Raw genomic sequence first — 27213 nt, 5'->3', positions numbered from 1 at the left:
TTGCTGAGGAAGACCTGGGCGGGGGGGGGGTAGAGGGTGTAGACGCATGCCAAGTTGTTCCCTTTCGTCCCCTGCAAGACTCTAAACTATCTGGAGGATTCTGGGTTCTGTATTTTTCAGGGAGTTCATCTTATTCCCTCAAATCAATTCCCCTCTAATATAAACTATATCAGCCATGTTAGTAAGGAAGCCTCTCAAACAGATTTCTTCAGCTGGAGGATGAGGCTTTGATCCTGTTGTCCTTACTCATGTGAGCCATCTCTACCCGCATGAGTAATTCTATCGATTCCTTCAAAGTGTTGCAGAACTGAGCCCTGAGATATAGCAAACAAATCAAAGGCCTTCCTCAGATATGCCTGAGCAAGCTGTGTCCATTTTGGCCTAGTGGTGCTGTCCTAGGAAGTACATATTTTCTCTGTTCAGAGGGGAGAAGTTTAACCCTTCTCTGGCAAAGTATCATCTGTTTATGGGAACATATTGTCCCACAGCAAGCTACAGTGGGGTAGGGGTAGGGATGAAACACAGGGAAAGGTCTGGAGCAGGCTGTTCTGCTCCTGTGTATGATCCAGCAGCTGGCAGGGCAAGCCATGTTTAACTTGAACATGTTTCACTTCCAAATGTGCCTTTTCCCTAATAACTCCCTGTAACAAGCTCCTGGGCTTCAGTAAAGTGAGACTGGAGCAACGTGCAGAATTGAGCAATAGAACAAATCCTTGGAGACGTCCCAAGGTTTTGAGTTGAAAATTGTAAATGGTTCAGAGTTCCCCTCGCCCCGCACACACTCTGAGATGACAGACTAAACACCCTTCTCACTCCACTTCTAATATGGATAATATAATGTCCCCAGAAACAACACTGATGTACTAGCTAGTGCTGAAATGCACGTTCAGTCCTTCATGATGAAGCTGTTTTGAGGTGCTTCGTTAGTAATAGAGAGGGGTCCAAACTAAAAGCCTGGATCCAAACGGTGCAGATTCAAAATCCAAATCCAGACGTTTTTGCCAATAGCCCCTTCCTTTACAATGAGCCAATCACAGCCCACACGAGCCATTTTCCTAAGAGAGTAGTTGCTCCTCGAGGGGGTTAGTCTGATTGATCCCCCAGGCCTGCCTGCGTCGCTCCTATCGGGCTAATAGAACACAAACTCTGTGTCTGCTGCTGCCTTCCAGCTGTATTTTTGTGTTTGCTATTAACGAGGCGGGAGCTAATGCAGCGTATTGGCCGAACCGAAGTCCGCGTGCCATAGGAAGGCACCGAATGCAGGGGCAGGAGGAATCCAAGCAGCAACCCTTGTCCCACCCTCCTCGCCCAGGTGCAAAGAATTCCAGGGCAGTGCCAGGCATGGCGAGGAGCACTTGGGACTAGATTTAGGGCTTCTTTCCAAGTCCACCCGCCCCCTCTGGTATTAGAAGAATCTCTTTCTAAATTTGGGATTAACCCTCTGGTCACACCCAGGTTTGGATGCCAGAGTGTTGCTCCGTCTGTGTGGGTGATTCTCTCTTCACAGGGAGCTGGGAGGTTCATACTGCACTCAGCAGTGAGGGGCAGAGCCAGAGTCTGTTCTTGGGGCGCTCGTCTCCGCCGTCTCTCCTCTCCCTGACGTCTGTCCATCTGTTATGCTTCAGCCACCATGGTCTCTGATCTAGGAGTAGATTCTCCCCACCACGCATACACTGCTCCAGCAGCATACGGGGGTCAAGTAAAGCCCCCACAACGGATGGGGGAAGACCTCCGACAGCAGAGGAACAGCAGAGCAGCCATTGCATCCATCGCAAGCCCTGACATCCAGGGCAGGACAAGATGGGGGTGGGTTGGGGGAGGAGGCCCACAGCACACGGTGCCATTAGGATTCTGGCCTGTGCCAAGCTGTCATAAGTTAAACCAGCCGTGAGAGGTTTCAAGCACCGGAGCAGCCCAGAACTCGGAGGGTTTAAGGCCACTTCTGCGCTCGTCTTTCCTGGGCTGCACCTTGTGCGCTGAATCTCCTGGAGGTGCTCAAATAAGTCTGTTAGTCTCTAAGGTGCCACAAGTCCTCCTTTTCTTTTTGTTGAATATCCTGGAGGTGCAGCACAGACTCGGACTCTCAGGCAGCAGCTGATCCCACGGTCCTGCATTAAATATGCCACTTGCCCCATTTGCCATGCCCCTCCGCGTAGGTAGCAGATTTCATACGTCTCCAAGAGCCAGGTCCCCTAGAATCCAATATGAAGAGCTCTACCTACTGGCTTTTTGGGCATGCAGGGTAGGGTGACCAGATGTCCCGATTTTATAGGGACAGTCCTCATTTTTGGGTCTTTTTCTTATATAGGCTCCTATTACCCCCTACCCTGTCCCGATTTTTCACATCTGCTGTCTGGTCACCCTAGTGCAGGGTCTCAGTGGTCCCTATGGATTGTTCATCTTCTAGTCTAAGCAATTCTTTGGAGACCTTAAGGACAGACAGAATAAAAATGTGTCCCGCTCAGGAGCCACCCTATCCCAGCCAGGGTGTCAGACACTTCTGAGCTGGCTGGTAAATTTGCTCAACTGCTGCTACTGTGACTCCTGCCATTTTACTCTTCACTGACAATTGAGTTGCTATGGTGCTGAGCGACATGTTATTCCACATTAATACTCTGAATCCTCCAGCAAAGTTTATTGCCTCTTTGGCAGCTACTCAGTCGCGCTGGTGTCCTCTGGCCACCTTCCAGTTTGGGGGAGGTAGTTTACGTTCTAACCACCTACAAATTCCCCTCCTGTAGTTTCAGTCGGAGGTGTTCTTCTTTTTTTTCTTAACTTCTCTTTTTCTAAGAAAAGAACAACCTTTAGGTAGCCTGGCTTTATTTCAGGGAAGTGTGAAGTGGTTCCTATATATAGCACTCTGCGATCCCTTAGAAGGAAAGGTGCTGTCAATCAGTATATAAACAAGAGATGGACCTGAGTGGGGAGGTTTGGATTTAAACTCTGAACTCTTACGAAATTGCAGGGCGTTCTGGTTCAGCCCATTTAAAAGCTGGGTTGAAATAACGGGGCAGTGTTATTCCATGGATAGGGACCTGTCCTGCGAGTCAGGAGATCTGGGTTCTGTTCCTAGCGCTGCCATGAGACTTTGGACAAGCCACTTCACTGCTGTGTGCCTCAGTTTCTCCTCCCACCTGTTGGCTGTCTTTTCTATTGTAAACTTTTTAGGATAGGGACTGCCTTTATAGTGCCTAGCACACTGGGACCCTGATCCAGGCACTGCTGTCATACTAATAATGAAGCTGGGTACTGGATCCAAATGTCCCCCAATTTTTTGTGGCGAGTGGGTGGGTAGGGGAAATTGGAGCGTGTGTTCCAGTTGGAGTTGCCTCTGATATTTACTTATTAGGGGAATTTTCTACAGAAAGAGGAAAGGAGCAGGCCAGCTGACGTGGCAAGCCTCAGTGTGATTGTAATAAGGTAGAGTTGCCTGGGGGACTGCTGGCCTCCTGCATGTGTCTGTGTTTCGAAACGTGCTGTTTATCTTGCTTGCAGGAGGCTGGAACTGTGGGAAGATGTTTTTGAGAGAGATATATTGATTTGCAGAGTTCGTCAAGCATGATGGTGAAGTAGTGTTGAGGGGCAAGTCTTGTTGCATTGCTCCCTGCTTCATCTATCTCCCCAGCGCTTCCTTTCTCTCTCCGCTCCCCTGGCCCTCCCTCTGTTCCATCCAGTGCTACATCCAGCTCTATCATGCTAATTTTTGCTTGCTCCTCTTCTGTTAGAGAAAGGCCTCAACCAGGACTCTGGATCTGAACACTCCTCATCTCCCGAGTCATTAATCTAGGTCCAGGCTTCGCAGCTAGCTGCTTTCTCTATAATGGGCCCAACTAAAACCCCACATCTGCAAAGCCCCAAACTCAGTGATGTTTAGCTCTGGATCCAAATTTTGCTGCTTAGGCTGATCTCTCATTTCTTTCTGCCCATGCCACCTCCTTCGGTTTTGCTCTGCAACGTGAATCATTGACACAAGCAAGGTGGGGTGGGAGGAGCTGCATTCTAAAAAGAGGATGTGGAAAAACTTTAACCAGATGCGAGGGACAGGAAACCAGCTCCGAAATAGACAGTGAGATCACCAGCTCACCTTCTCTGGCAAGATTTCTGCATTGGGGTGTTTCTGCCTGGGCTTGTTCTCCTACTGGCAGTGTCACTCTTTGAATACACAGCTTCTTCTAAGATAAGTTACTGTCATGAGGTGAGGGAGAGTACCATCAGCACATGGGATGTGATTTTTCACCCACAATTCTTTCTCCCTGAAGTTAGCTGGAGCTGTGGATGCCCACCATCCTTGAAAATCAGCCCAGAAGTCTTAAGAAAATTAGAAGAAAATTCATTCAGTTCCCCATCACCACCATTCTTCCACTGAGTACAGTAAGAAGGTGATATCAATTGCTTAAAGTATCTCAGCCTAGACCCTCATTCACAAAAAGTCAGGCATGTTTTACGAAGGGAAAAATTCCTGGTGATAGAAAAGTGGAGTTCAGAAGGGCAACCCTGGGAAGTTGCTCCCCTGGGAATGTTGTCTGCACTACAGAAACAACCACGTCCAAACACGGTTGTGAAACATGGCTGTCACCCAACTGTATATAAATGCATTCTTGCCTGGGTGGACAGGGAGAAAAAAGATGTTGTAATCGTGTTTTATGGGCCTGTATATATTCCAAGTCTAACTGTGCTGGTGCTATGCCTAGAAATACATGTGCTAAAATGTCTTATCCACATGCCAAACACTGTGATAGAATCATGTTCCGAAATCTAAGTAAACCAACAGCACAAAGGACCAGCTTTTGAGAAAGAGCTTCTATTTAGGCACCAGAGCCAGCGGCTAGATCTTCAGAGGAGCTCAGCACATTGGGTGCATGCTGTGTTCTGAACTGAGCTACGGGGGCCGAGTACTTGAAAATCTGGCCCTAGCTGCGAGACAACGATGCGCTTTGTTTTCCGTCCCCACTCTTTTCCTTGCACTTATCACAGTTAGGTGAAAGCTACCATGTGGTTTCACAACCATGTGGTTTTAAAAGAGGTTTGATGTTTGCAACATAGGCAGAATTTTGTTGTGACCTCTGTCTCTGGTGTTCAGGATCTGAACTGGCTCACGACCGACAGCTGTGTTTAAACATAGTGGCCTTGCCCACCTCGGTCCTCCCCACCCGGAAATTTACATTGATTTGTCCTTGTTGTTGGCAGCTAACAGGTTGCTGCTGGCATTATAACCATCATGGATAAACCAGTTCTGAGCAGGCCTAAACACTAGGGCGTGAAGTGGGCCGGGTTGTCTGGGGCAGATAAAGATGAGATAAGGTCTGTTTCCAAGCAACAATAGTACAGAAGATTATGTACTGATACAAAGTGACAACATAATACATGGTGGGTTGCTGTCCCGTTAAAGAACTATGGAAAAAGTGTATTTGATTTCCTTTACATGCAGATGGTCGGCCTGTGTAGGTGTCTTGGCCTGCTGAGGCTGGGCTTTGACTGTGGGTTGAAAACCAATTGTTAACCTTTATTTAAACATGGGTTCCAGCAAAACCGGTTTGAAATCTGGTTTGACTGGCTGGGATAAGCAGGGCCACACACTGTCTGAAAACACAAGTGTGAACTTGTTTCCTGCCAGACGGGTTTTAAATCTAGTTTGGCTAATCGGTATGGACAAACCCTGATTTTAAAAACGTTTTTATTAAATAACCGAACCCACTTGCCAGCCAAACCCACATCTGAAACTGGTTTAGCTGGAATGGTTTTGAAACCAAATTAAAACTCCTGATTTCAATTATTATTTTAAAATAATGTCGTTTTTGCTGTACGCTTCCAAAGCAATTGGCAAACACATAGGACACAGCCCTGAACAGATTACAATCTAAAGCAAGCATCCTGAAACTGGGTCAGAGGGGGGCCAGACTCCTGTTCCCCCACAGATTCCCATTCGTATCAGTGGGAATTTGCGTTGGTGTTAGGGTTAGTGTGCTGCTGGAGTATAGACTCTTCCTAAATCAATGGAAGGGGTTTCTCTGCTGATTGTACATAATTCACCTGCCGGTAGCTAGGTCAACAGAAGAATTCTTCCATCAACTTAGCGGCGTCTTGACTGGAGGTTAGGTTGACCTAATTATGGTATTCTGAATGTGAAATATTTCACTGCCCTGAGTGATGCAGCTAGCGTGACCTACATTGATCAGGCTTTAGTTAGATAAGGCCAACACACAAGGCGACACACTGGACAATAGCGAGTGCCTGAGACGTGCAGGTGTATTGCTGACGACAGAGTCAGGAAGGTTGCTGGAAGAGCTGAGGATTAAGGAGGGATGTAGCAGAGAGGGTTTAGCAGGTCTGAACTGAGAAACGGTGTCATCACATAGTTTCGCTAGTTGGTGAGGAAGGGGGAGGACAAAAACCAAAACGTGTCCCCCATGATCAGGGAAACAGTTGTAAGATCATTGTTAACACCAACTATATTAAGACATCCATTTGTAGTTAGCACAGTTCTGATCCCGCGGTGGGTTGAGTTTTAAGTGCCAGACCTATTTGCTCGTCCCATGGTAAAGAGAGCCATTGGCCCAACGGAGCCCAGCACTGAAGACAGCTAATGTTCTCACATGATCATGATAGCTTTCGCTGATTCTGAACACCACAAATACTACAGAGAAAAGTCCTTATCTAAAATGTGGGTTTTAATATTTCCTTTCTCCCAGCCTTTATCTTTTTTTGTCTCGTTAGTTTGTAAACTCTGCAGCAGGAACTGTCTCTCAGGGCTAGTCTACACAAGAAAAGTTACATTAGTAAAATGCCACCAGTTAGAAATATGACTTTTTTTTATCCCATATATTTATACCAATATAAGCCCGAGTGGGATTGCAGGTATATTGGTACAAAGGTGCCTTATACTGGTATAGCTTATTTTGCTTTCCAAACTGGAATAAACGATAGGCACTTTTAATACTGATATAACTATGTCCACACAGGGGCTGGGAGGGAGGGAGGGAAGAGGAGGTTGCTGCTTTAACTACACCAATATAGTTAAAGCAGCAAAACTCTCTAGTATAGATGCGCCCTTACATTGTGTGGGTGTTAGGCATTATACAGTCACGAAGGGGGTCCTGAACCTGATCCCAGTGGGGCCTCTAGGCATAAAGTAATATAAATAATCTCATCCTGCACTATCCTTACTTCTATCTCACTTGCATCCATGTGCTTCTTTAAGCGTCACCGATTTAAAAAAATAGTCCTTTAAATGACTTTAATCTCTTGATTTATTTCAAAGCCTACAAGGACAAATCTGGTTTGTAGCAAGAGATTTGCCTGCTTCCTTGTACCCACTGATGAATGCAATGGCAGATGGGTGGGGGAGGGTAGGACATGGCTGTTACTTTGCTCCACTTTCAGGCTAGCTTGATACTCAATTGGGTGAATACTGATCATTTTTACATGCGGATCCCAAACCTTTCTTAAGCTAGGGCAAGCACCAACCTTGGGTTTGCACAAAACTATAGGAGATCAATTTTTTAAAATAAACTTGTTCTAAACCGAAACAAGATTTTAAAACTTTCCCCCCATCCTGATTTGTTGTGTAGAATGTTGCTGTGTGCTGTTTAATTACCATAGTGTTACACTTCAGAAATGGCTGCATTTCAGTGGCAGGCAAAGAGTGTATCTTCTGATCCTACAATGGTCTGATTCCACACAAACACACACAGATTCTGCAATGGTCTCATGCAGATCGGATTGCATAGAAAATGTGTTGGGTTTTTTTACATCAATTTTAACAAGAAAAATATTAAAACACTTTTGATTTGTCCCACCTGGTGCCTCAAATCCTCTCTGCTGAGAATGCCAATATGAAGTGTTAGGGATCATAATGTCTTATGTGATACTTACACACAAGGAACTTGACTCAGTGCAGTATTAACTCTGGATCCTTTGAAATATCAGTCAATTTGTTAACTCTCTGTGGCTGATCAAAGCAGGCGAGGAAGGAGAGAAGGCCTGAAGTTGTGTCAGGTTGGGCTCCTTAAAAAATGAAACCCCAAATAACTAGTCACGGTTGAAAATGTTGGATTTAATATTATTCTTAATGCAAGTTTAGATTCTGGAGCAGTCATTGGGGAAAAGACCAACTCTTCACATATGCCAGCCCAATCCACCCAAAGTCCGTAACACTGGTACCTCACAGGGATGTCTGAGAAGCTTAGTTGAATGAAGAATATTTGTTAAGTGCTCTGAGACCCTCCCAGAAAACGCTGCTTTTGCCCACAGCCATCTCTGTAACATCTAAATGCCTTTCCCCACGGAGAGGATTATCATTTATTTAAATTTATGCAAATACTAAAAAGCACCTCTATCCGTATGCTCCTGGCATCTTTGACATTAGTTGAAAATTAACAAGCAAAGTTCAGGAGTCCAGTGCAAAATAACCCACTACCAGCAAGTCCAACAACTCAAACAAAAAGCCAATAGAGTTGCTAGTACAGAAGACTGGGAGTCAATTTCATATAATGGTCGTTTGTATAAATTAGCGATTCTCAACCAGGGTACCCACGTACCCCTGGGGGTAGGCAGAGGTCTTCCAGGGGTACAGCAACTCATCTAGAGAGTTGCCTAGTTTCACAACAGGCTACATAAAAAGCCCTAGCAAAGTCAATACAAACTAAAATTTCATACAATGACTTGTTTATCCCAGTCTGTATACTATACAGGGCAATGTTTATATTCCAACTGATTGATTTTGTCATTATATGGTAAAAAGGGAACGCCAGCAGTGTTTCCGTACTAGCGGGCTGTGGTTTTTTGGTTTTTTATGTCTGGTTTCGTAATCGAGTAGTTTTGAAGTGAGGTGTAACTTGGGGGTACACAAGACAAACCGGACTCCTGAAAAAGGGGTGCAGTCGTCTGGAAAGGTTGAGAGCCGCTGATCTAAAGGGCTTCGTAACAATGCAAAGGCAGCTGTGTGACGCTGCTAGGGTGACCAGCTGTCCCGATTTTATAGGGACAGTCCCGATTTTTAGGTCGTCTTCTTATATAGGCTCCTATTACCCCGCCACCCGCCGTCTTGATTTTTCACACTTGCTGTCTGGTCACCCTAGACGCTGCGGTGCCCAGGCATGCCATGTGCCGTTCTTTCCCCTCCTCCTGCAGCCCCCCCCCACCACCAGGACAGACCCTAAAAATAGCCCCTCCTGGACCTCCCCCAGCCCGGCTCGCAGCTAGCCTGGCTTTCCCAGCACTCACGTCACTCCTTCCACCCTGCTGAGGTCACACCTCATTAGCATAGCAAAGCAGAGACTCAGCCAATCAGAGGCCGGGCCGCTGCTGACGCCTGTCGGGGAAGGGGTATAAAGGGTCCCGCTTCGCTGTTTCCCCTCCGAGACTGGCGCAGAGCCTGAGAGCGGTCGGTGCAGCGACGCCGCCGGCCCCTCTCCTACACTAGAGCCTTAAAGGGGCCGCGCCGCCCTCTGAGCCCAACCATGAGCCAGCGCTGGAGCGGGGGCAGCAGCAGCAGCAGCAGCCGGGCGGACATGGTGCCCGAGATCGCCGCCGCCGTGGGCTTCGTGTCCAGCCTGCTCCGGACCCGGGGCTGCGTCAGCGAGCATCAGCTGCAGGTCTTCAGTGCGGCCCTGCAGGAGGCGCTCACAGGTGAGGGGGGGACACGCTCATTGCCCCCCAGAGAGAGAGTGGGGGGCACCCCATTGGGTGCTTGGGGCTCCCCCTCATGCGCCTTGGAGGGGGGGCACCCCATTGGGTGCTTGGGGCTCCCCCTCATGCGCCTTGGAGGGGGGGCACCCCATTGGGTGCTTGGGGCTCCCCCTCATGCGCCTTGGAGGGGGGGCACCCCATTGGGTGCTTGGGGCTCCCCCTCATGCGCCTTGGAGGGGGGGCACCCCATTGGGTGCTTGGGGCTCCCCCTCATGCGCCCTATTGTGTGTGGGGTGGGGGGCTTATTCACCAGATCCCAGCCTTTAGGGTCCCCTTCTCCCCAATGTTCATTCTGTGCCACGTAAGCTTACGGTGCTGTAGGAATTTATTGGCCATTTGCTTCTTCACACCCCTCCCTTTCAGCTGGTGTAAAGATGTAGCACAGTACAGGGATTACTGTGGCTATCTCTCTCTCCTTTTTTTTTTCTTCTTTTGAAAGAGAAATTAACGAGTGAACGGTTAAACTCATATGTTAAAGGAGTGTCCTCACCTTGGCACAAATACAGCTCTGTAAACACAGTCCTTCTCCCCACCGTCTATGTTCCTATAACATAAGAAACTACTTTGGGTGGGAGGGAGTGGGGGGCAGCTGCATTGTTACATCAGGAGAAGGCAGGTCTGGAAGTGGCTCCTTGCTTTGCTGGGGTAAGGGGATCAGATGGAAACAGGATCTTGATCTTTGCGTGCTGCTGGAAGTTGGACCCCTTTGTTTCAGCAGCTGGTGTCTAGGATCTTGTTTAGTTACATTGCAGTAAACTGAAAGGGTCCCTTTGATTTCAGTGGGCTTTGGATCAGGCCAACTTTGTGGGCAGGGGAAATGTTTCCTAACTTTGCTCTTGGGCCATGAGACATTAGGGCTCAGCTCTGCCATTTCCAGTTGAACATTGATGTGTCTTCAACTTGTTGCTAACAACCCCCTCTAGAAGTTTGTTCCTCTCTAGTCTTTGTTGCACACTGATGATGTTGGACTAGATGATCTCTCCTGGACTAAGACACGTCAGGATAACAAATACAAACCAACATGGGAGCTCATGCCCCACAATCACAAATGACGAGATGGAAAATATCTGCTGGATCCCGTTTGTGTAGTCAGTTGTAGTTTCATTCCCCATAGTAGTAGAGCAGACTGACGGGATTGGTATAGTTAAGGTTAAAACACGCTCCTTCTGCTGATGCCTGGAGAATCCTAGCTCTGAATTTAAGAGCAAACAGCTCATGTGTAAACAAGCGAAGTACTTAAGATGGGCCTCCATGTTTTTTGGGGAGACTATTTTATAAGAAGGGTGTCCTGCAAGTGCTGCTTGTTGTCCAGTTAGCTCCAGCAGGGGGTGCATGTCCACTTAGAAATTTTTTCTCTTCTTACAGAGCATTACAAACATCACTGGTTTCCTGAGAAACCCTTCAAAGGCTCTGGGTATCGCTGCATCCGAATCAATCATAAAATGGACCCCATTATCAGCAAAGCAGCTTGCCAGATCGGACTCAACCTCCAGCAGCTGTATCAGCTCCTGCCCAGTGAGCTCACGCTCTGGGTGGACCCGTACGAGGTGTCTTACCGGATCGGTGAAGATGGCTCCATCTGTGTTTTGTATGAAGCAGCAGCGGCAACACCTGTGAGCTCCTATGGGATGCTCACCTGTAAAAACCAGATGATGTTGGGTCGCACGAGCCCTTCCAAAAACTACATGATGACTGTCTCCAGCTAAATGCTCCTAGTGCTCTTACACTGCGAAGACCTAGGCTACTGTATACCTCACTGGAGGATCTATTTTTAAATGAAGAGCTATTTATATTTTTTAAAAAAAGCAAGAAAATCCCAAATTTAAATATCAGACGCTGCTCTGTAGCGAAGCAGTGTTAGGTGCCTTTTTTCTTTTTTAAAGCTGTTGCAAGCTTATGAGGTTTTTATTATGAAGCCAATATCTACCTAATTAGTGTTGAATGACAATTTGGGTGGGTGGGCTTGCCTGTCTGGGCAGCTTGGGGTGGAGGAGCCAAACGGGGTAGAGGGAAATACAGCATTTCTAAAGAGTATTTTTAACTATGGAGTAAGCGCTGAGCAACTGTGAATGAAAAGGCTAGAATACCGAGTGGGTGGGGCTTTTAAAGATCGTATAAACAATTAACCCCCCCCCAAGTTGACTGGAGTGTCATGACTCCCTGAGAAGTCTATTCTAGCCTTGATTGTTGGCGATAAAAAAAAAAAAAAAATCGCCTACTCCATTACACTGATAAGGGGTTGCAATTTCATCACCCCTCCACCCCCGCATTCCCCCAGCAAGCCTGAGCAATTTGTGGCCTAAAGTTTCTGATCCTTAATCAGTTTTGACTGAGCCCAATGTTCAGGATTTGGCCCTGAAACGGTTTGGTAGTTCCCAACGCACATTTGTAATTCTGAAGTGCCAGACCAATGTGAATTGATCTACCTCCTGGGGAACACATCTTTACCAGGACTTTGTCTGTTCACTGCCTTTTTACTGACCAACTGAAGCCCCTGCCAGTGACCCTTTAAGAGGTGACTTAAAAACACAAGGCACTTAAGACTCTTTATTTTTAATGAAACTTCCTCAGATTAGTTTCAAAGCACACTGGGTTTTTTGCCTTCCTGTTTTGAACTGGCAAATGATTTGCCTAACTAGAGCTGTTCCTTCCTAGCCTTTTTATGACTCAAGTTCTCAGACACTGTGCAATATATTTCCAGATCTTGGGCACTCTGGAGAAGGAAGGGGATTCCTCTTTGCCACAATTCTTTCCCCGACCCCCTCCAACCCCCTTTTAAAAAAGATAATTAAATGTTTTTGATTGCTTCCCATGTGCAAACTTGGGTTCAGGCTTTTGTAGGGTTTTTACCAGCATTTGAACTCCTGAACTGGAAAACTCAGCATATCATTTAAAGAGGCCCAATGGCCTGTGCTTATCCCCCACGCAGTTTTAATTCTCACTAAAGAGATCTGACTTGTAAAACTGAAGTTACATCACACCAGCTGTAACTTCTCTTGTCAGCAAAGCAGAAGTTAGAATGAAGCACTCTAGAGCCTTTTGTGAGCTGACAGTGAGTTGAATTGTGCAATATTTTTCATCACAATGAAGGGAAATACGTGGATGCTTCTGTACTGTAAATTTCCCTTCCAAGAAAAGTATCGGTTCAAAGTGCTGTGTGGGATCCTTCTTTCTTATCTGGTGTCTTGATAGTTCTCACTCATACGTTTTCATCAGGTTTCCCAAACAAACCAACGTTCGCTTTTCTACACTCCCTTCCCAAATACTGGTACTTGGTTTCTTTATCAATTTGGTGTGATGAATGCAAATCTTATCTTTATATGCTCCCGCCCTCTCTCCTATTAAAAACAGTGCTTTTGAAAAAAACAAATTCCTACACTACCATTGTTCCAATCAAGCCCCTTCTTTTCTGTTTGTTTTTTTTTTTGGTTTCGTTTTTTTCTTTAAGAAAATCCTACCAAATTTCATGCTGTTAACTCTATGCCAGGAATTTAGTATTAAGTTTTGTTTGCTTTCAAACCAACCAAATTCAGACAGAATCAGTTTTTTGTAGCTTGTTACATGTAAAAGCTGTGAATGAAGTGTGTTCTCTGTTGCCTTCTCAAGCCTGTTGCAGAGCTGAAGAACTGTACCGTAGTGTCTGTTGGGTTTTCTCCTCTTTCATTGTTTTTTTAAAAACTGAGCTGGACCGTTGAGCGGGACCTGCTTTGTATTTGGTGAAAATGGTAGGCAGTTTGTAAGCTATTTTTTGAGAAGGGGAGGGAATAATACTAATTGTACAGTAGTGTTTTTATATACAAAATGTACAGATTCACTGACCAATGTACACTTTTTGTTACTTTAATAAAAATGTAGCAATTCAGAAGAACTACGTTGTGCTGAGAAACTCATCTGTGCTGGTGGATTGTTCACAAAAGGGCGTTATGGTCTTACCTAAACACTGAGCGCTAAAGACTGTGCACACAGACATAAAATCCACATTTGAGAAAGATCTGCTTCAAAAGAGCTTCACACTCAATGTGCTGAGCTCTGATCTTAAAAATCAAAAAATGAAAACTCTAGGGGAAAAAGGACCAGGGCTGACCTACAGCATGCTGAAGTCAGTGACAAGATATCAGTGAGGTTTTGAATTGGGCACCAGTTCCCATCCAGAGTGCACTGTAGTGTCAATTGGGTATCCTTCCATTGCTGAAGGAAAGGGGTCATAAAGAACATGGAGGTGGAATAGCTTCCTCAACCTCTGTTTTGATGCTTCCACTATGGTTAAAAAATATGGAATTATAGAATGAGAGATGAGGTGTTCTCTTACATCTGTTCCCCCTGCCACTGTGAAATGTCTAATGATGGCCCTCCCTTTGCTATGGAGGATCCCAAACTACATGGTGCCTACAGAGTACCTGCGCAATCCCAAGTAAACAATGTTCCATAAATCAGTATCCCTAAAGCTCGCTGTCATCCTTCCAAATGGACAAGCCAGTAGATGCTTTCTGACAGAAGTCCTTGAGAGAGAGAGAGAGAGATCATTGGCCAGAAAAACCTTTGATCCAGTGACTCCAGTCCATTGAAGGATCTGTGGTTGTCACAAAAATGGCAGCTAGAGTTGATTCAGGGCCTACAGTACTTGTCTCCAGTATATACTATCAATTCATTGTCCTTTTGAGAGGTGGCTCTTCAGCACATCATTTTCAAGGAATGGTTCCTGCAAGGAACTGTAAAAGTGGTATTTAGGGAGGAGAGTCAAGCTGGAATGCTGAAGAGGCTGGTTGTGGTGTGGTTAAAATTGCCCCTGTTACAGGATGGAATCTGAAGCCCATTGAAATCGAATAAGACACTCCTGTTGACTTTGATCTCAAACCCCCTGAAGTCTCTAACACTAGTGGGCTTTGAATGGGATCCTGTTATTTACTTGTATTGTGGTAACACCTAGGACTACAGGTCATAAACCCACACCCCATTGTGCTAGGCGCTGTACAAACAGATCAAAAGATCATTGCTGCCCTAAAAAGTTAAGGTAATGACAAAGCACCAACACAAAATAGCACCTGCCTCAGATCAGTATAAATAAGGCCCCCACAAGGGAAGATAAAGTGGATTCTTCCCATTTGTTTTTTACTGCCTCAGTACCTCTTTAAGAAGATAACTCTTTGCATCCATGATACAGAACTTAGGTCAGCATAGGTGCTGTGACAGACACTGCTTCCCTTGAAAGTCACCCCTCAATAAACACTTATGCCATATCTCCACAACAGGCACTGCTGGGCCATAGCTCTGCTGCTGTAACCCTGGAGCACAGGCCCAGACTACAGTGGTGTTTTTCCATTGCTGTAGCCACTCCCCCCTCCTGAACAACAGGTGCTAGGTCAAGGGAAGAGTCCTTTAGTCAACCTAGCTGTGTCTATACTGGGGGTTAGGTCAGCATAGGTAGGGCATACACACGTGTGAAGTTTTCACACACCCCCTCCCCCAAGTGCTGCAGCTAAGTTTGAAGTATAGACTAAACCTTTAATTGCCTACTGCTTATGAAACAGGGGTTTTAAAGAAGAATGGCTGCCCTATTCAGTTGCTGATTTCCTAAGAATATGTAGGTTCAAGGGCTCTATTTAGAGCGAGATGTCCGCCCTCTTAATGACTTAACTGCATTCATCACCATTATACAAGGTCGTATTCTGAGCTTTCAGGTGACACGGTGACTCACTCCATTTTATGTTGCAATCAAGATAAAAATACACCTTTACGCTGCAGAGTGTTAGTAAGCCGTGGCTGATACTTCCACAGCAACCTGACTTCACACGGGAACACTTGCCCTTTAAAAAGCCAGTATATTCATCTCAAATATTTGTATCTGCTTTGCAGTTCTCCTTTTGGTAGAATTGTTAAAATTGGGACCATCTAAAGGATGTTTTGATGGAGTTTAGCAATTGAAACTGAACGTGGGCAAAGATGAACTATGTATGTGTTCACCTACCCCATGGCCTTTGAGACTCAGGAAAGCATTTCAGTCCCACTATACCACCTCTTATACAGCGCTTTCCATCAGGAGATCTCAAAGCACTTGACAAAGGAGGTCAGTATAATTACCCCCATTTTACAGAAGGGGAAACCAAGGCACAGAGAAGGGAAGTGACTTTTCCAGGGTCACTAGCAAACCAGGGGCAGAGCTGGAAATTGAAACCAGGTCTCCATATCTACTAGACCAAACCTGTCTCCCTCATTAACAGAATTCTTTCATGTCCCAGGGCTAGGGCACTGCTCTGAGAGTCAGGAAACTTGGGTTCATTTCAGTGACTTAACCTCTCTCTACAACTCACCTTTGTAGAGCACCGTTAGGTCTGTGGATGAAAAGCCGTGTGTAAGTGCTAGCTGAAATTGTGTGTTTAAATGTATGTCCCCTTTTGGTGTGGAGTTTCTTTTAAATTGAATCAATATTATTCTTATTTTTTCATTGACACTATTGAGAGATCCTTGCGGTTAGGGAGACAGACAGAGGAGATCTGAGAAGAGAATTTTGCCCATTCTATAGCAGAAGTTTGTCAGACTAAACTGTTGTGGGGATCTCCCTGTTTTTCTGGGTGGGTGGCTGGATGCGGTTTGTATCTATAGACCAGGCTTGAAAAAGCACCCACATGGCCCTATGCAGGCCATATAGCTCTGTCGGGTGAGCTGGAAAAGGCTGGCAGGAGCTGTGCTGAACCTGTCTCCGCCGGAACCGTGCTTTTTGCACATCTTACAATAGCACCATCTTACAATAGCACCAACAGGGCCTTGTTAACCAGCTCTCTCCTCCCCTGCCAGATTGAAGCAGCCTGTATAAAAGATCTTAAGTAAATAAGAAAGGCAATCTTTTCCCTGCAGAAATCTGGACTCAGCTTTTACCAAAGCTTATTGGGGTGGGTGTCACTGTAAATCCACAATAACGCTTCCTGCGTCTGTTCTTTTTGTACAGAGGGATTTTTCCATAAACAAGGGCGTATGCCCGCCTCTGCGTTGACGTTGGAGAGCTAAGCCTTTTGCCTTATAAACCAGGCTGTAAACTTCTTCCTCCAATGAGGAAGGCCAGTTCATAACTCTTGCTAGCTGGGTACATGCTGCTAATTCCCTGGCATCTCTCAGCTCAGCAGAGAGGGGGATAAGATTAAGTGCTTCAGGACAAATTCAGGGCTCAAACATAGAGGAGCTCTCTGTGTGTGATCTCCACATAAGAATCACTTCAGTGCTGAAATGCAGTCACCTCTGGTGTGGAGGACAGCAGCTAGCACGCAATGAGGAAGATAAAACTAGCATTCAAAAGCACAAGGGTAAATTCCTTTTCTCTCTCTCTCGTAATGAGCTTTTAATGTAGATTTTAAGATTTTATTGATATCTATGTACTTCTGTGGCTCCCATGGCTTATTTACACTACAGAAATACCTAGCAGCTGCATTCCGGGTCTCATTGCCCTAACACACTGTCCATGCACAATACATAGTATCTGAGTGCCTCACAAAATGTCAATTTTTTATTCTCATAAATTCCCCCGTGAGGAAGGGAAACAACCTCTCTGTGCCTCAATTCCCCATCTGTAAAATGGGGATAAGTGACTTGCCCAAGGTCACGCAGAGGGAGCTTGTGGTAAAGCAAGGAACTAAACGTAGCTCTAAGTCCGCAGTCCAATGCCTTAACCACAAGGCTATCTTTCCTCCACTGCTCTGCTCCTTTGGAAAGATGAAGAACTGAATAGGACCCTCCTGGGCTATGAATACAGGGAGTGACAGGATTGCAGATCTGGCCGTCTTTGGGGAGGTAGTGCAGTAACCAGCTTTTCCCCATGGCTGTGGTATTGGCCTGGGGGGTTCCAGTTGGGCGCATAGCCTGGCTTCTGGCCCTAGGAAGCACGTTTGGGCTGGGAATGTTTCGCCGTTGTTGCTGGGGGTTTAATCCTCCCAGGCAGGCTGCTGGCGAAGGCGTCAGCTGTTTTGTTCTGTTTTTTCCCCTCCAGCAGCTGGCGGGGGGGAAGGGAAGGGGGGACACAGAAGTGAAACTAAGAGCTGCAGGGCCCTCTGCCCTAGCCGGGCTGTTTCCCGGAGAAGGCACTCAGCCTCCAGGTGCTTCCTGCACTTTGTTTTCTGACTGGGGTTAGGGGGGAAGGGAGCTCTCTATTTTGGCGCTGCAGAGGCCAATCAGGCAGCAGCGTGGGTGAAGCTGTGAGCTCTTGTATCTGGGGAGACGGGGCTGCGGCCTGAAGCCGACTTGCAACACCTGCCTCCTCGAGGCATGGAGGCGGAGAGGAGAGGAAGCCTGGTGCAGGCTCAGCGCTCCTCATTTGCCCACAGGTGCTCAAGAGTGGGCGGTGTTTTACCGGGAGATTCCAGGATCACAAAAGTGCATGAATCACACTGTCTGTCTCCTCAAGAACAGATTCCACAATCTGACAGAGAGGCGTCGACTCACCCAGATCAGCAGAATTCCAGTGCGTATGCTGTGCCTTGTGCCACTAGACAGGTGGGCAAAGCCCCTGTTTGCACCAAGAGAGCTTTCTCCGACTGGAAACGGAGGTGTCGACTGGTGCATATAGCAGTTTTGTCTAATTCCAGTAGGAGTGACTGGAATCAGGGCAAATGCCAAGGGCGGTCAAGGACTGTGTCGTAGTCAGAGAGTTCATGGAGGGAAGGGATCAGCTAGCCTGACCTCCTGAACATCACAGACCACTGGGTAGTTCCTGTACCATGCATACATATAGTGCTGGCTTCCCCCAGTTTCTTTGAAGGGACCAAATACGCTCAGCGTTGAGGGCAAATTGAGCCCCCCCATATCTAGTATTTTCTCTAGAGATGGGTCCTGAACCAAATTTCATCACAGTTGGGACAAGCTTGGACTGTGACCCAGACTTTGCATCTGGTCCTGTGTCTACAATGGACCTAACCAAATCCCTCACTCGCTTGAACATTGACAGAAGTCCAGATCCAGGTGTTGACTTGGCACTTGGGGCCATGTCTATTGTTCTTACAAATCCTTTGAGTTTTACAGTCATTATAAAGGCTCCCTTGGCCCCGGTCTCCCGCTGCACCTCTCCCTAAGTGATCCTCCGTTCAGTGCCACTTTGTAAGCTAGCAGCTGTACACACAGTGAGCTTGAGTAGGACAAAGCCAAATGGCCAATCCATATTGTAAGCTCTTTGGGGCAGGGACTGTCATTTTGTTCTGTGTTTGTATAGCACCTAGGCACAGTGGGGTCCTGGCACATGACTAGGGCTGCTAGGGGGTACTGTGACACGCAAAATAACTAATTTGTTTCCAGTTTTTAGTTTTGGCTCTAGAGAAACCTTGCTATGAGTGAAGTTGAGCTGTGGAAAATATGACTTTAAGAGGGTCAGCTATATTTATGCAGATACAAGCATATGTGTACACATATACACCAGAGATGCACACCCACGCACCCTGTTCTCTTCTACATGCTAATGCTAATGTAAATGCTTTGTGTTCTTTCTCGGTTCTTTCCTTGGGCTTGGTCTAGCTGGAAGAATTCCAAGATCAGAACCGAGCAGACTGAAGCGCTGTTTCATGCTAACAAAAAGTCCCCCCTGAACAACCGCAAAACCTTCCAGCCACTGAACAACACAGCACCTTCCTTCAGCTCATTGTCTGCTCGCTTCCTTTCACACAGCCACACGGGGTGGAGAGCACAAAACACGCGCTGTGGCCGGAGGCTCTGAGATGTGCAAATTCTCTCTTGTTTATTAAAAAAATTAAAAAACGGGGAGGAAAAAATATAATAAATGTCCCCGGGTTGGAAGAAAGTAGGCGACTGTCTCCATTATGCTTCCTGAAACATGGGCACTTCCCACAGAGAACAATGGAGCCGGGAGGCGTCCTTCTCCCTTGCGTCACTCGATGCCTCGGCCTGTGTGAAGGAGGCTGAATGGCACTAAGTGGCGTTCCCCCTCCAAACAGAGGGACGCGCTCAAACAGCCAATGACAGAGGTGGGCTAGGGCTGGGCTCAGAGAGCAGTGTTCCTGCTCAGGCTAGGAGGGCTCTCTGGGGCGGAAAGTGTCTCTTACTTTGTGTACATAAAGCGCCTAGCTTGAGGCCCTGATCTTGGCGCGGGCCTCTCGGTACTTTTGTAATACGGACAATAGAGGCTAGTGACACACATCTATCATATATGGGACTGTGTCTTTCCCTTCCCACCCTTTTCTCCTATTTAGATTGTAAGCTCTCTGGGGCAGTGACTGTCTCTCCCTATGTGTCTGTACAGCGCCTTGCTCAGTGGGGCCCTGATCTCAGCTGGGGTCTCTTGTTGCTACCGTAATACACATAATAAACAATAATCCTTCTATTCTCCACCAGAAAATAGGCACATGTAGGTTTGGGGGAGATCCTGTAAAGTGAGTATTTGAGATCCATGGAAAAGAAACACTTGGATAGGCCCAGAGTGTTATCCCTAGAACGTTCGGAGGGTGACGGGCTTGCGCCGGCAGAGTGGCAGAGTGCACGAACACTGCGAGCACGTGGTCAAGGGAGTCCCAAAAGACTGACAGATGGGCTCCCTTGGGAGTGACTCTCAGTTGCTTTTTTGTCTCCCTCCGAGTGGCCTGACAGCACTCCCCCTTCCCCCTCCCCAGGCGCTCCTTCGGGGCCTGTCTGCGGCATTCTCATTTACGACCTGTTATGGGATAAAAGGGGCTCGTTCCCTGTGGCACGCAACCGGTGTTTGGGGGCGACCGTTGCCATCTGTCTAGTGGGGGACGTTGCGAGGGGTGGGGGGAACTGAGAAGGGTGGCAGCGGCGGGGAGGGGGAGGTTGTGTTTTGTGTCTCCTTTCAGGCAATGCTAAGCTTGCACCTTTTGTCTCTCGCGGGGCTGGGGGAGCTTGGGAGAAAAGTGGCCTCTCTTTGTTTGTTCATTACACAGGTCAGGGCAGAACTTGCATCTCTAGCCGGGGGGATTTGCATGCTGATTCCCTATTCGGAGGAATCTGTCAAAGCTGAACAAGCTAATGGCAACCCCTTGCCCGCCCCCCGTCCCGTATCCTACCCCAAATAGCCCTTTTTGGGAGAGGGAGTAGTCTGGGCATGTCCCACGCTGAGCCAGCCTGATAGTAGGGAAAGCAGCTCTCTGATCCTATCTCAGTGTCTTTCCTGCAGTGATTGTGGCTGTGGGGGCTGCCAATGATGGATGACCTCAGCACCTCCCCTCCCATGAGGAGTGTTGTGTTTATGGAGTTATTCCTCTCCCCCCCTCCCGCCCTGCCCTCTTTCATGGTTGGGACGGAGTGGGATAGGATGGGGGGAAGGGGAGAAATGTAGCCCAAACAGCTGCATTGCACATCACATTGCTGGACTAGGCCAGCCCTGATCATGCTGGTGGCTTTCTCTCCTGGCGGGGAATGTCAAGGGGACAGGACATACAGGAGACCTGCACAGATCAGCCCAAGGCTTTAATTCTCCTGGGCTGTGCAGGGTCACAGGCACAGCTAATCATTCAGAGAGCTCAGAGGTGAGCTGGCCAGTGGTGATAGCGCAGGGGAAGTGGCCGAAGCATAAGTAGCCTGCATTCACCCCACAGGGTGTTTTATATCTGCCACTCTTACAGGGGTGCTCCTCTAAGTGGCGGGTGCCAAGTAGAATGTGAATCTCATGGGAATTGTTTTTTTTTTTTGTTTCTTGCCTGGTTTTTGCACTCCGAGGTGTAGCTGTCAGGCTCTACTGAGCCACCGCTCTGGGCCCTGATCTGCTGTTCCAGTGAGTTGATTAGTGGAGTGTTTCAGGCTAGGAACTGGACAGACAAATTGCCAGGGACTGGGATGAATGAACCAGGTGCTGGGTATTCACAGCCACGCATGTCAGGAGCTTTGACTCAAGATGGGGACGCTGAGTGCTATGTGCATCATGGTGGCAAGGACTTTCTGTTGGTGCCTTTGTCCTCCTGTCCTACTGATCCTGAGACAGTTACCACTCTGGGTCTAAACCCAGCTTGTATGCAGCCTCTGGAGATGGCTGTGACTAAGAATACATTGGCCTTGCTACCTTGTGCATTCCTCACAGCTTAGCAGGGGCCTCTTTGGGAAGATAAGGTTCCCAATTTGCCCTGTACGCAGTGTCACTGGTGGCGTCCCGTCCCTCCCATGTCCTCTGGAAAGGCAAAGGAGTGGTTCAGGTTTCCCCCAACAGGCAGATATGAATGTCATGGTCTATGCTGATTGCTTCGGAGAGCAGGCTCACGTGTGGCAGACGGACTGACACCAACCCTGGGAGTGAACTGGGGCCTCAGCCAGAGAACGTCTAGAATTCACATACGCAGGCCGAGCAATGCCAGAGAATTCAGCGTTCAGGCGGCTGCCTGACATCTCTCTGCACATCATGTCTGGGTGCTATCCCCTCCTCCATGCTCATGCTACTCAGGGGTTCCCAACAGACAGGCCCCTTTCACCTGCATACAATGGGGTGGACCTTAAGAGTGACATTGGAGTTCAAGCACCATTGAATCCTTAACATCTCTGGTGGGTGCAAATGCGGTGGTGGATTTTGTGATACTCACCCCTGTGGGCAGGGGGTGGGACCACGATCCAGCCGTTCATTCTTCACAGACAAGCCACCAGGTGGAAACAACTCTCGGGTCACTGCTAAGGTCTGAATGGATGGACTGGAGGCAGTAGGCTTTGCAGACCATTCCTGATGCCCAGAACACCCAGCCCGGCTGTTTAAAAATGTCCTGGAGGTGAGAGTCCAACAAACTCGTGCTAATGCCAGTCCTCTTTGTGCTTATGATGGCGCCCAGCACTGTAATAACTCAGCTCTGCAGGGACTGAGGCTCCCTTTGGCTTTCCTATTGTATGAATACAAACACTCCTTTAGGGACGTCTAGAAAATGTGTCCCTGGGAATATTTAATATGCAACAACGTCAACAAATGCGTATTATGTGCCAGGGCATCTCCAGCTGGCAGATAAAGGCCAAGGCACAGCTGAGATGTTTTTATTTTAGTGCTGGGAACATTTCTCCTCCGACAATGCTCTTTTCCCCCAGAAGTTTATTTCTATTCTATCAAATGATTAAATAAAAAAGTGAAAGCACGAACCTAAAGCAGAGCAGCTGGTCTTACTGATTCATTCATGGCATTGTTAATTAATAGGCTTTGGTCGAGCCAGAAAATAGACTACCTTATTGAAAGGGCCAATTTCCTCCTGTTCCAACAGGGAAAATCTTCAAGGGGATTAGCTTGAATTTGACCCCGTGTGATTGTGAACAAAGTTTTGTTGAAGTTTTATCAGAGATGAAGCACTGACCTAGTGATTAGAGTAGGTGACCGACGTTGAAAATACTTAGGTTCTATTCTTAACTCTCCCACACACATGCTAGTTACTCACGCGCTCCAGGCCTCACTTTATCCATCTGTTAAACAGGGTTAACTTTTCCCCTGTCTACTCATTTAAGGTTTAATTTATTAATGTTTGAAAAGTGCATTGAAATGCTCCGGGTGACGGTGCTGCTGATATAGAAAGTATTTACTATTAACAGCAGAAATGGTGAAATAAAGGTCGATCTGTCTAGATACTTGTATGGCCTCCGTCAAAGTAGTACCTGAGTGCCACCCACCCGTCCAAATGATTAATACTGATTTCAGTCCATCAGCTGTTAGTTCACAGATTGTTTGTTTTTCCTTTATATATTGATTGACAAACACTCTTTTCTGTGGAATTCCTAGACCATCCAATCTCCTGTCCCCGCATCCCTGCCTGTGACACACACCTCTCTCTCGCACGCACGCACACAAACCCGTACACACGTTCACATGCCAACATGAGGAAACGTGAACATGCACCTGCATGCTTACTCCCAGCTGTGCAGTGGGTCTAGTCACCCAGCTCTCATTTACTTCTTTTTTTTATTGGGTCCTGAACTGCAGCTATTCAAAGACAGACGGAAGGAAGAGAATTTGGGAATACAGAAGGCAGAGGAGGAGATTAGCGCTCAGAAATAAATCTTCCCCACTGAGCTGGTCTTCTGACCAGTTGAATCATAGAATCATAGAATATCAGGGTTGGAAGGGACCCTAGAAGGTCATCTAGTCCAACCCCCTGCTCGAAGCAGAAGCAATTCCCAGTTAAATCATCCCAGCCAGGGCTTTGTCAAGCCTGACCTTAAAAACCTCTAAGGAAGGAGATTCTACCACCTCCCTAGGTAACGCATTCCAGTGTTTCACCACCCTCTTAGTGAAAAAGTTTTTCCTAATATCCAATCTAAACCTCCCCCACTGCAGCTTGAGACCATTACTCCTCGTTCTGTCATCTGCTACCATTGAGAACAGTCTAGAGCCATCCTCTTTGGAACCCCCTTTCAGGTAGTTGAAAGCAGCTATCAAATCCCCCCTCATTCTTCTCTTCTGCAGGCTAAACAATCCCAGCTCCCTCAGCCTCTCCTCATAAGTCATGTGTTCTAGACCCCAAATCATTTTTATTGCCCTTCGCTGGACTCTCTCCAATTTATTGAGAGAACATCCTCCTTGTATCAGCCTTTCCACAAGCTCGCTTCTCCCCTAGGTTGGGTAGAAGCCAACAAAAACGTTCAGGGTAATTTTAAATAGGAGAAGGAACGGAATAAGCTGTCCAGCCCACAGACTCACGTACGCTTGTTGTCACCCAGAGAGAACAAGCTTTAAACAACTCAGCTGATGTCTCAAACTGGGAAATCTTAGGGCGTGCTGGAACATGTTAGTACAGTATGGTTTATAGGGCATCAGGTCTGGACATGCAGAGTTAGAATGTTATAAGGCATGCTAGATCATGTTAGGACATTCTAGGGCATGACGGATCAGGTCAGGACATGACTCATTAGATTAGAGGCAGCCAGAATAGGCAGGATCAGGTTAGGAGATGCCAGTTTAGAGCACATTAGTGTATTATAGGGCATGTTCTGCCCACTTACACCCAGCTTGAGTCATTCTGGAGTGTACCGTCTACAGTAACCATGCTTCATGCAACACAGTGCGCCTGACAGAGGCTGGTGTATGATGCCCATCATGTCAGGTGATTTTTTGGCAGGGGGAGAAATAAATGACATTTCTGGAGGAAAGGTGGTGGCGGGCACTGTTTCTAAGAAGGGATCTGTTGCCAGCAAAAATAAAGCCCCACGCCCTTGTGCATGGGTGTATTCAGAATATCCCTTTATTTGTGCAGTACAGACAGCCAAAGCAAACAGATACTTTCTACCTTCAGGCCTTTGATTGCGGGAATGGGACCTGCGAGGTGGAAGCGCTGGGCTTGCATTTCGATTTGGTGTGAAACAGTGTCGCTATTTTTACAGCTCGGCATGCCTACATTTTCTATTGACCTCTGGGTTCTGCAGCTGGGGGCTCATTCAGAAAAACCCACTGGAATCTTAGCTTATTAGAAACACTGTTTGCCCCCCTTTCTTTACTGGTTTGCTGCACTTCTAGAGCTCTTTCACCCAAGGATGTCAAAGCACTCTGCAATCATTGATTAATCAACCCTCCCAAACCCGCCGCAGTATTATCCCCATTTTAAAGATGGAGAAACTGAGGTATGAAGAGTTGAAGTGATTTATCCAAGGTCACACAGCAGGACACTTGATTCACACTCCCACACTCTGACTACTGTGTCGTACTCCCTCATTATATAATCACTAGCATGAAGTGCTACGGTCTTTGCTACCTGGTGGCTTGGATGTTTGGCACTCAAAGGCCAATGACCAGTGACACTCATTTTCAGTGATATCAGAAACTATTATTGGTAGTATTACAATAGAGCACCGTTGTCTACAAACATATAAGTCAGATCTGAAGCCGATTGGAGTCAGTGGGAGTCTTTCAATGGGCTTTGGATCAGAACAAGAGTGCAAGACAGTCCCTGCCCTATAGAACTTACAATCTAAACAGACAAGGGTGACCAAAGGTGGAAGGGAGAACAGAGGAGGGAAGTGACTTCCCCAAGATCAGTGGTAGAGCTGGAAATAGACCCTAGGTCTCCTGTGTTCTTCTCTGCGGTCCTATCCACTGGGCCATGCTACCTTTCTAAAAGAGGAACCTCATCTTTGCCGTTCATCACACATGACTTATAAATAGCGAGGGAAAGCCAAATAAATGCCCCTCCCAGATCTAAGCTGTCTGTTCCCTGGTGCTCAGATACTACGACATCCCCTGTGTGTCTATCCTTGAACCTGTAAACTCTCTGGGGCAGAGGCTGTCTTTGTTTTGTGTATTGTATTCTGCTGAGCGCACTGTCGGTATAATCTATAATAACTGGTGTTGGCTCACAAGACTGTCCTCCAGCACGTACTGTTCTAGAGCTTGAGACTACTAAGGGGAGAAGCAGGAAAACAGAGCAGTTGGGATACGTAAGAAAGAGAAAAAGGAGAAAACAACAGATATGCACAAGAGAGGAAGGCCAGCGTATGGCGGAACACAGCAAACCGCGCTGGGAAATGGTCTTATAACCCAGTTCGAACTCCTAGGTAGACAGGACCCAGACAGGGCCCCTGTTACAATTCTGTCACTTTCACTGTGTAACTGATCCCTTACCGGCAAGCCCTGCAATTGGCTGCTTACAAAGTCCTTGCTGCCCTGTTCTGACTCAGCAGCTTCACAGGCCAGGACAATTTCCCCCCCACCCATCTGGCAGAGAGGATCATTTGAGATCTGATTCCCCTCCGGTGAGTTGGAGCTCCCTGGATAAAGAGAGGAAAAGACAAGCTGGGAGCCAAGGAGACATGACATAAATGCAGGGGGTAGAGGGAAACAAGAGGCATGGCTGGGGGAGAAGCAGTTAGGAAGGAAGATCTTGTTACCACTCCATCACTTTCTTTTTTTAAGAGATGCGCCTGAGCTGAACCCCCCCGAATGTTGCAGGGCTCCAAATCCTGGATCTGGAGTGCAGGGCCTGGTCCCCTCTCTGTTTACTCAAAGCCCAGTGCGAGCTGACTTAATGCCTCCTTCCCGCATTTCAGATGAAACCATGCAACTAGGAGCCCTGCAGCCAGCCCAGAGCATCCCTGACACGGGCTGGCACAGAGGAGCCAGGATCAAAGCTCCAGCGAATGAGCTGCCAGATGCCCTGGGTGAGCTGTAGGCTGTTATTTCAATAGGAATTTACCTTCTCTGCAATAAAGGGTCTATTTGCACAGCTTACTGACGCGACGGCCGCTCGGGAGGAGAGAGGACATCTGCAGAATCCATCACACCACGGAGAGTCTAAGTGCTGGAACAGAGGGACCGTCAGACAGCAACAACCAATGGGGCAGTTAGCCTGTTGATCCCATGTCTAGGGACCTCCCAAGCTATCTATCTCTGTGTCCCTGTGACCGTCAGCATCTATTCGCTTTCCAGGCCTTTGCTTGGTGGTATAATGTGCTTTACCGTAGCACCACGAGTACCCAAGGTCAGGGCCTGTTGTGCTAAGCCTTGTCCATACGTGTGAAAATCCCTGAAGAGCTGATCATCAAAACAGACAAAGGACGCGAAGGGGAACAGGCACAGAAAAGTGAAATGACTTACCTAAGGTCGCACCGCAGGTCAGGTTGTACTCTCTGGAGCACACT

General features: G+C 47.3%; 1 protein-coding gene across 1 annotated transcript; it reads left to right on the top strand.

The window, feature by feature from the left end:
• The first annotated feature begins 9361 nt into the window (after nucleotides 1-9361).
• On the top strand, nucleotides 9362-13555 carry BTG2 (BTG anti-proliferation factor 2). The gene is made up of 2 exons (XM_048826800.2): nucleotides 9362-9627; nucleotides 11053-13555. The coding sequence occupies exons 1-2, from the start codon at nucleotides 9459-9461 to the stop codon at nucleotides 11391-11393; spliced, it is 510 nt and encodes a 169-aa protein (XP_048682757.2). The 5' UTR covers nucleotides 9362-9458; the 3' UTR covers nucleotides 11394-13555.
• Nucleotides 13556-27213: the final 13658 nt, after the last annotated feature.

Source organism: Caretta caretta, chromosome 21, assembly GCF_965140235.1.
Source record: "Caretta caretta isolate rCarCar2 chromosome 21, rCarCar1.hap1, whole genome shotgun sequence".
Lineage (NCBI taxonomy): Eukaryota > Metazoa > Chordata > Testudines > Cheloniidae > Caretta > Caretta caretta.
Note: the sequence above shows the minus strand (reverse complement) of the source record. Positions and strands in the feature narration are given on the sequence as shown.

Excerpts from the sequence above, each read along its gene's own strand:
- BTG2 (XM_048826800.2), top strand. The coding sequence starts at position 9,459 with ATGAGCCAGCGCTGGAGCGGGGGCAGCAGCAGCAGCAGCAGCCGGGCG. Across the intron at positions 9,628-11,052 it reads CCTGCAGGAGGCGCTCACAG|AGCATTACAAACATCACTGG; the intron begins GTGAGGGGGGGA and ends CTCTTCTTACAG.